We start from the raw sequence: 9,991 nt of genomic DNA, 5'->3' as shown, positions 1-9,991 counted from the left end.
ATCAATATAATAGTTCCTTTTTAGTAGATGGATTGATGACAAACATTTATTGCCATCGCATGGAACACACATGAGTTGTATTGCACAACTTATGGGCATGGTAAATATTCTCTCTAAAGAAGTTGAACATATGATACCTACCCGTAATCCCTGTCCCCAACACTATGGGACACACCATGATGACCATGCGACATCTAATCTATTCATTTATTTTGTCATGCCATAATACATGTTAGAGTATGAGTCAAAAAATAAGGTAGATCCAAGAAAGTGGGCGATGCCACCAGAAACATTGGAGATTCAATGATCACCTTATTGAAACCTTCATAGGAAAATTGTTATTATTCTTATGTGTGTTTACCAAAGATGCACTAATTCACATAAACAATTCTAAGGTTTGTGGGCCTCAGTCGTGGGACTCCGGTTGTTTGTTTTTAGGCTGGTTTTGTTTTAGTAGTTGTTTTCTTCTCTCGTATTTATGCTTTTAATATGTCTTATTCTTTTAATAAAATATCATCTTTCAAAAAACAAAAAAGAAAAAAAAACCATTGTAAAAACTAGTCATTGATAATCAATTTTGCAATTGTTAGAAGCAACACCAAACAAGCCCTTACTCAAGGGGCCTCCTTATAGAATCCATTGGTACTCTTCGATGTGATGATTAAACTCTCTTAACATTTATAAGCATCTCAAAACCGGTCAGGGCTAGACCAGCGTGCAACATATTAAATGGGTTTATTTTCGAGCCTGAACCCCACTCAGGGCTGTGGCAATCAAAACAGAGATTTCAATAGGTCCACCCTCCAAGCCCCTGCACGTTATAATTCAAAAGATAGAATGAACCCAAACCCAAGCCTGGCCCATTGATATACCTAACCATACAAATGACTCCGGTTGGAAATGGGCCAGTACGGGCTTTACTAAATCATTTCCAGCTAAAGCATGTTAACCAAAATCCTGAGACCACACCCATCCCATCCTGAAAAGGGTTTGCACTGGACCAGGCCGCCCATCCAAACACTCAGCATGTTAGTGGGATCCAAAAAAGCCCGTTTCCGATAAATATATGGAAATTATTTAACCCATTTCCAGCCCAATGAATTACTGTATGGACCTAGAGTCCAGCCCATGGACTTAGATCTCAGCCCAGATCTGCCCAAACCAGGCTGGTTTGGGCTGGTCTAGACAACTCCAGCCCATACACCCTACCCAGTAGCCAATAAGCTCTTTGCATCCTACCCCCGCATGGACGGACTTTGTCCAGGCAAGGGATCCATGGGAACCACCATGATATATGGGTTTTATGCACGTTGTCCATCCATTTTCCCTATCATTCTAGGATATGAGCCCAAAAATGAGATAGATTCATGGTTCAAGTGGACCACACGGTAAGGATTGAACGCCTACTATTAAAAACTTCCTAGGAGCCATAGAAGTTTTTGTCGACCCGATATTTGTGTCTTTCCTTCATTCAGGTATACATGGCCTTATGAACAAGGTCGGATAGCAAATAAATATCATGATAGGCCCAAGGAAGGTTTCAATAGTGGATGTCATTATCATTATTGCTTCCAATGTTGTGGTCTAATTGGGCCTTGTGTCTACCTCATTTTTTGTTGTGTGGATGATAGATCACGGGTGGACTGCGCTCACATATATCTTTTTAGGGATGTGTAGGTTTGTTATTATCATTAATTGGAGTCACCACTAGTTAATTACTCTGATTTCACGGTCAGCTAGACCTTGTAAAAACATTATGAGAGAGAATCTGAAGATTCTCAATCCTAAGATGACTCATTGATCTGTGACTGAAGATTCGAGATAAGGGGCCACAATTAGAGAGATGGAAGGTGTTAAGCACTCGTTATGCCTGCACAACCATAAGGCCTCTACTTTACAAGACTAATAGGACTATCAAGGATTGAGATTACTTCTTGTGCACGGATAATGCAAGGTGTGTGTAATACCATGTTAATGCAACATCGTTGATAAGCGGTAGCCCAGGTTAGATAAATCTACCTTGATTCACCTACTTGCCGAAGCGATCAACCCAAGCTTTTGATGGGCAAATTCTGATATCTCTGTAAGCCACGGAACATACCCTCAGGTTGACTGGGTATGTAAATACAACATATGTAATGTAATGGGGGTTTAAAAGGGGATAGATATTACTCTATGCTAATGCAAGTTTGAAAGAAACTTATTAGAGTTGGGCGGAAAGGTGAACAGTTTCTGTCTCAAAGGTGAGTTGAGTAGCCTAGATTGAAGCTTGGATTGCTCAAGCTACTAAAAGTAGTGCTAGGCTAGGTTGGGTTAGACTTCTCTCCTTCCACTCTTCACTTCTTGGTGGAAGGATGACTTATGGGCTGTGGAAGTTTGAAAGGTTAGGAGTAATCTTAGGATTTCTTTTTTGGATGGATTAGAATGGGAGAGGATTGAAGATTTATAACCTTTTGGCTCAATTTTTTAGTGATTATTGAGAAGTCTATGATAGAAAAAGGTTTCAAGGATTGCGATTTGATATTACCAAATGGCCTAATCTCATTGGTTGAATTAAGTTGTTAAATGAGTAATTTGGGCAAAGGGGAGGACAACGGAGTCTTTTTTCCTCTCCATATGCTTGCCCGCCCCCCTTCCCGACGAACCTCACTTGTAGTCCATCCACTCCTCTACCAAAATAAGAGATGTGCCACGTGGCGGACGACACCATGGGCGCTGCCCACCATATAAAATTCCCCTTACTTTTGTAAGGCCAACAGGTGAGCCCTAAAATAATATAGAAAAATGAGGGGACGGAGTGGATAAAACCCATACATGACGGTGGCCCCACAGAGAACGAATCCGTCCGGGCGGGGCCGGGACGCAATGCGCTTCCGTTCTTTTGTAAACCGTTTCACAGGTCACTCGGGTCCGTAGACCCGCGGCCGGACATGATATCAGGACATATTTGGCATTTGAGGAGATCCAAGGGGTAGAATCAGTCCAGCTTTCATTTGAAGAGGCGGGCTGCGCTTTCCGGTCGTATTTCGGTTACTCGTTTTCTCCCTCGTCCCTATAAATACTCTCTCTCTTTCTCGATTTTTATTTCAGATCTGTTTTTCTTTTTTCCATTTGTCTTCGGCTGCAGAAAACAGAGAGAGGGGAGAGAGAGAAATCCATGGCTACTGTATCTCCTCTCGCTAAATACAAGCTCGTCTTCTTGGGTGATCAATCCGTCGGCAAAACCAGCATCATCACCCGATTCATGTACGATAAATTCGATACCACATACCAGGTATCTATCTCTACCCAAAAATCCCCGTTCTCTCCGTTTGATTCGGTCAAGATCCAATCACGTTTCGATTCAATTCGAACTTTCGGAAGGTGTTTTCTGGTTCCGTGTCCGATCCTTCGTCTCTTTGGTATTTACTTGCTGTTTGGCCGCCGGATCTTGAAATTCTGGCCCGGATTTTGATGAATGAGGGTTTGAATCTTATTTTAAGACTCATGGTGTTTGGAGAATTCCGCCGTTTCTTTCGACGTAATTTAATGCAATTCATTTAGTTTTCGGTTTAGAATTCGAAGATTTTTATGTCAATTTGGAATTTCTGGTTTTAATGGTTTTCGATTGGGATCAATTTGTGGGAGATCTCTGTGTTTGAATGAAATTCAAAATTCTCGCAATCAGAAAAGAAAAAAAGTTCCATTTTCTGTCATGTTGGTAGCTAAACCATTGGTGGCCTAACAAAGACTTTTGGGTTTTATCCTGATGTCCTATATTGCTTTAGTCTGCATTTGGATGCACAACGAATCAAATCATTGATACTCATCTTAATCAAGATGAAATGATCAAAGCCAATGATGGTTTCTAGTATATGTTACAAAGGAATCGCCTTCAATCACTGTTATATTTCTTTCAAGTCCAACTGGAAGTAACATAATAGAAAATTTAGAGCCAAACCATCATGGATGCTAAGGAAGGATATCATAACTTGCTTATTCCTACTTTATTAGACTAATGATACAATTCAATTTGATAGCGCATCCAAACACATCAGCACATTTGCTGTGAGCTAATTGTTGTGATAAACCACTATAAGTGGAACTTGTGACAAAAATAAACAGGGCAGCCATGTGCCATATGGGATTTGATCACTAAAGTACTCAGTAATCTGTTATGATTTTTGGAAAGAGGCCAGATCCAATACAGAGTTGTCAAAGCTTAACGGACGATGTGAAACTAAGTGTGTCTAGGTGCATCTAATTGTGGTCTAAGGGTGTTTAAGTGCATCTAAGTACATTGCACTTGGATAAACTTAGACGTACTCACAAATTGAATTTAGACACACTTTGTAGGTTAAGCTTAATGCACAGAGCTTTGTATTGGATCCAGCCTTTTTTTGAATTTGGTCAGAATGATGGACTTTGTAACTTTCAAAAAACAAAAAAAACAAAAAAACAAAAAAAAGGACTTTGTGGTCCTCGCTTTTTTTCCATATGGGCCCTTTGGACATTTTTATATGCCATATATTGAGGGCAAGTTTCTGTTTGGCCCACCTAAAGCTAGCCATGCAATCTATTTTTCTTTTAATAGTTATTTGTGCTGTTATCGGCACAAGCTATTCTCACACTTTGTTTGCTCTATGAACTGCAGGCTACAATAGGCATTGATTTCCTGTCAAAGACTATGTACCTTGAAGATCGGACAGTTCGTTTGCAGCTTTGGTAGGATATCTTTCTTTCCTATTAGTCTGCAATTGCAGCCACATTTCCAAGCTCCCTCATTTAGTTTCCCAGTTGCATGAAAAGCTATTGTCTATGCTCCAAAACTCATGGGAAATGAGAGCTTTGGCATGGAGTAGAAATGAGAAGACAGTGATGCCAACAAAATGTAGGTCCAATGCTGCAAAAATATGGTTGAGTAATTTCAAGCGAACCACTAGGGAGACTTGTTCCTAAGAAACAAATTTTGGAAATTAATGACCTTTTCATTTGTTTCTCGAAGAATTTCCCCACTTCTCTTGAAGTGATAGCCCTCTCCCTTGGACTGGCGGTGAAAAATGGAGAAAACACAACACTCCTTTTCCAGGATGGGGACTGGCAAGGAGAGCACAGAATTCCCAGAAGCGCAATGGAATAGATTATTACATAGGTTGATTATACAATCAAGCACTATCTAATAGTCTATTACATAGGTTGATTACAATCAACGAGTTATTTTGATGGCTTAGAATTTGACCATATTTTGTTTATCCTCTATAATAACATTTGGTTTGCATGATGGATGTAATTGCATTTCATAGCATGCCTCTTCTTGTTGTCATTTTACAACTGCGTAATTTTCTGAAATGTGATATTCTAAATTTACAGGGATACTGCTGGACAGGAGAGATTTAGAAGTCTCATTCCAAGCTACATTAGAGATTCTTCTGTTGCAGTAATCGTTTATGATGTTGCCAGTGAGTAACATTTCTGTTGGATAAATTTCTGTAATTTATTCTCAAATCCAGTCTCTCATGCACTAAACAAGAAAAGTTGAAAATGCAGAACGCATAGATGACACCTAGAATATCAACCTTGTGGGATAATCTTGTTCTGCACGTGGTTCTTAATCTTGATAAGGATTTTCTGTCATTAAGTATGCTGTCATTGCAGATCCACTTCTAATCATAGGGCTGTCAATTGGAACCTAGACATGTGGGTACCTGAGGGACTCAACCTGTGTCGCAATGGGTCCGTATTAATTTTTTACCGATAAATTGGGTCGGGTCAGGTCTGGGACATCAGACCTGGTTAAAAATCAAATCAGCTTAGGTCTAAGGTACCCAGTACCATAGTGGTTTATGGAAATTTGGACAGTCAATATTGACATTCTTGTAAGTTAGAGTAGTTGTGCATGTGTCAGACTTATCTACTATTGCTCATGTTTCTTATGGTACACTCACATCCACCCCATGTGGCACACGTTTATGTCTATACAGACCTGCAAATCCTGCACCCCACTGTTGAAATGGCATCAAATTCAACCAGACCATCTTTACTGTCAGATTCTGCCCATGGGATTTGGACCATTGATTTTTTCTATTTTTTAAACTATCCATTTGATGGCATCAAATACCACTCTAAGGAACACCTGATAGGTGTGCCTTTTGGGTTACATCCCATCAAAGTGGGTCCAACAATTTTTACAGTTTTGATTGATGTACGTATAGGACATGTCCCATATTGGCACATGCGCATGAGCAGGGCTATACACACTTGTGCTGTATGTGTGTTTCTTCACTGAACCTTCCAATAATAAAAAAACTTTCCTTCTCAATAAATACCGATGCATCTTCTTTTCTCCTGACCATGTTACCCATTGCCTGTTGCTATGAAACTTTGGGAAAGAGTGATTAAGCAAAGAGTAAGGCATGAGAGGAATGTATCAGAAAATCAGTTTAGTTTCATGCCAAGGAGGTCTACCACGAAGCTATTTTCCTACTTACACAATTGATGGAAATATATAGGGAAGGGAGGAAGGATCTCCACATGGTCTTTATGGACTTACAGGAAGCTTGCAATAGGATCTCTAGAGAGTTGATCTGGTCGGTGTTGGGAGAGAAAAGAGTTTCAAGGATATATTGATATGATTAAAAGACGAGGGAGGGCATAAACAAAAAATAAACAATAATAAAATAACACACAGATCCATAGCTCAAGTGGTAGACTAAGTGAAGATAACTTCATTTCAACACTAAGGTCTTGGTATCGATTCCCAAGTTGGGTGTGGCTAACAGTGGGGTGTGTACTAACGTGTTAAGCAAAAAAAAAAAAAAGCTAGATTTATGGAGAGTTGCTTTAGAATCTAAAGGATTTAAAATTAATCGGACTAAAGCAGAGTATACGGAGTGGTCATTACCAACTCACCCCTTCTAACAAGCGTAGTTCTTGGTCTCCATTGCACATGACCAAACCATCTAATCCTACTTTCCCTCATCTTATTACCTATCGATGCTTCTCCTAAGTAGAAATATCTCAACATCTCCTTTCAGCTTCAATCGTCCAGTTTAATAAAATAGTTCAATGAAATGACACACACACACATTTATCTAGATGAATTCTGTATGCAAATGTGGGCACTTATTCAAATTTATTTATATATCAAATTCCACTTAGAAAAAGAAAAGTTCCATTCTGCAGCTGACCTTCCCCATCTTGATTTAATGCAGACCGGCAATCATTTTTAAACACTTCCAAGTGGATCGAGGAAGTACGCGCTGAACGTGGAAGTGATGTCATTATCGTCCTAGTTGGTAACAAAACTGATCTCGTGGACAAAAGGTGAGGACTGATAAAGACCAGAAAGATTCCTCTTTTTCCATTTTAATCACTCGAATGATTTCGTTCATGCATATTTTGTGTGTGCCCACTAATTCCTTTAGTAATCTTTTTATCAGAAATGATATTGGTCTATAACCTCTGGGATTCACAGCCTATTCCAGTCCTGCATATTTTGTACATACCTGTTAGTTCTTTTAGCATTCTTTAAATAAATTTTTTAAAAAATAATCAGAAATTATGATGTTGGTGGTCTAGTAGAAAGCCTGGAGATCTGTGTTTTGTGAGAGCAGGGTGATATCTCATGCAGCCCCGCATATGTCGCTTTGCAAACTGCAACCTCAAAAAAGGAAAATAGTCTGGGAATGCCATTGTGTGTGCCCTGTTTGAAATGCACCGTCATTTTTCATTTCCATGTTCATTTTGTTAGCATAGTCTCTGTTGATATCTCACTCCAAAATTTAGCATATGGGATTATTGATGGATGGAAATCTTTAAAGATTGCACACACACACAAACACATTATTTTGTGTACCATTCAAAAAGAAAAAGGAGAAAAATAAGCATCTTAAAAACCATTTACTGGCAGCATACATGCATTTCCTAACAATGCATGCATTAACTTCTACATGTGCATTCACCAGAGCACATGAGCACGCGCATGCTTATGCAGAAATTCATATCCCACCATTTGGGTTTTACTGCATTAACTCATTGTGATGTCCTAACTTTTATTTCAACTGATATGAACTATCATGACCTTAGAATCATATAATTTTATGGAATTTCCCGTCAAAATATTCCAAAGGCGGATGTGGAATGTAATCCATTCTGTCAAATTCAATATCGATGGTTATCTCAATCCATGAACTTGAGTCATTTATCCAACCATTGAATATAAAACTATGGTTCTTTTCCAAAATTATCCTGTCCCCTTTTGGTTATCAAACAGGCAAGTTTCAATAGAGGAAGGAGATTCAAAGTCACGGGAATTTGGTGTCATGTTTATAGAAACCAGTGCTAAAGGTGGATTCAATATCAAGGTGAAACGAGTTTTGCTTCTTTCCACTGTCTTTTCTTCAGTCTTGTTCTATTACTGACATCAAATAGCATTTCTAACATGGTAAAAATGCAGCCGCTGTTCCGTAAGATAGCTGCTGCCTTACCGGGTATGGAGACCCTCTCTTCAACAAAGCAGGATGACATGGTTGATGTGAGCTTGAAGCCCCAAGTGGATTCATCACGTTCAGAGCAGCAATCCGGAGGCTGTGCTTGCTAGAGTGATGAAGGAGATAAGGAGACTTTACTGTAGCTGTTCTAGATGAGAAATGGCATTTGGCAGATCCAAAGCGTGGGGGGTAAATGGCTGACTGATCTTCTGAGGCATTGTTCTTGCGGCTTCTCATAATTTGATTGTTGTGATTACTGATTAGGTTATTCTTTTTAGGTTATATTATGAATCATTCTACTCTTTCCTGTTATCTGTTCTTCTGTTCTCACCATCTCTTTTCTTGTTTATCTTTTCTGTCAGTTTGATGGTCAGTGCTACATGCTTCTTCTTTTTATTTTTTTTAATTCATTAGTATATTTCTGTCCGGGATTCTTTTATGTGTGGGGAATGACCAGAGGCACCAAAAAAGTTTTGATCCGAAGAATTCATTTTCATTTAAAGAGGGAGGTACTTAAGGTAGAGACTCTCATTAACCTAGGGAATTCTTAATCTCTGTTCTAGAGATGACAATTGGACCAAAAAGATTTTTTTTTTTTTTTTTAAATACAATTTTTGATCGGATGATAATGACCATTTTAATCACAAGGGCTTTTGCCATTGGCTGTGGACTGTTACCGTAGCTATTTAACAGTTCATGTCCAAGAAATTGATTGGCTGGTTAGGATCATTAGGCCAGAATGGATTTTGGTTTACATTGTTTTTGGTCAATCCAACAGGGGTCCCACCTGATGAGAGGAAATCATGCTGGCATCATGTGTGTTGGACTCAGTCACATTGTTCTAAACTTCCATAGGATGCTTCTGGTAGTGCAATTCAGCAGTCGTGGCTTCAAACATGTCACTTGTGTAGAACCATCCTTACCATGGAAACCGCGGCCGGCCCTACCATGAATGAAGATCATCACCCCTTGGCAAAAATCAGTATTACCCACTCTCACTACGTGGGCCGCACCTGTATGTTGAGTCAGACCATTGGTTTTTCATTGATTCTTACACTGCCCCAGTTAATGGGCCGCACCTGTAGCCCAGCTGAGAAGATCACATCCAAAATGCATGTGTTTCCTGCCAATGCGTCAGTTGGGTAGAGCATTCGACTTGCTCTGGTAAGTAGCCAATGGGCCAGGAATAGACCTAGACAACCCAATTTGAATAGAGCCCGCCCAACTATCCGTGGCCCAAACAAAAATGGTCGAGTCTAAGACAAGAAGTCCCCCCGTTAACAACCTAAGTGCTGGTGGCTCTGCATCCTTGTGATGCAATCCTTCTTTTATTTTTATTTTTAAAGGAATTGGTTCCAATATCACTGAAACAAGACTTAGGGATCAGTTGCCGGGTGTTGCAGCATAATGGAAGTTTCCATCACTTTGTGAGGTGGATCACTGCAACATATTCCTACATAATGCATTCTAATATGTTAACCTTCGACTCCATCTAAGAAGAATGTTAGAATACATTCCTTTTA

At 39.5% G+C, this 9,991-nt stretch overlaps 1 protein-coding gene across 1 annotated transcript; it reads left to right on the top strand.

Annotated features, from left to right (window-relative positions):
* The first annotated feature begins 3,005 nt into the window (after positions 1-3,005).
* LOC131242274 (ras-related protein RABH1e) lies at positions 3,006-8,869 on the top strand. Its single transcript, XM_058240814.1, has 6 exons — positions 3,006-3,274; positions 4,634-4,704; positions 5,350-5,438; positions 7,191-7,302; positions 8,252-8,342; positions 8,435-8,869. Exons 1-6 carry the CDS (start codon positions 3,158-3,160, stop codon positions 8,576-8,578), a joined length of 624 nt encoding a protein of 207 aa, XP_058096797.1. The 5' UTR covers positions 3,006-3,157; the 3' UTR covers positions 8,579-8,869.
* Positions 8,870-9,991: the final 1,122 nt, after the last annotated feature.

This window comes from Magnolia sinica, chromosome 4 (genome assembly GCF_029962835.1).
Source record: "Magnolia sinica isolate HGM2019 chromosome 4, MsV1, whole genome shotgun sequence".
In the NCBI taxonomy this organism is placed as follows: Eukaryota; Viridiplantae; Streptophyta; class Magnoliopsida; order Magnoliales; family Magnoliaceae; genus Magnolia; species Magnolia sinica.
Note: the sequence above shows the minus strand (reverse complement) of the source record. Positions and strands in the feature narration are given on the sequence as shown.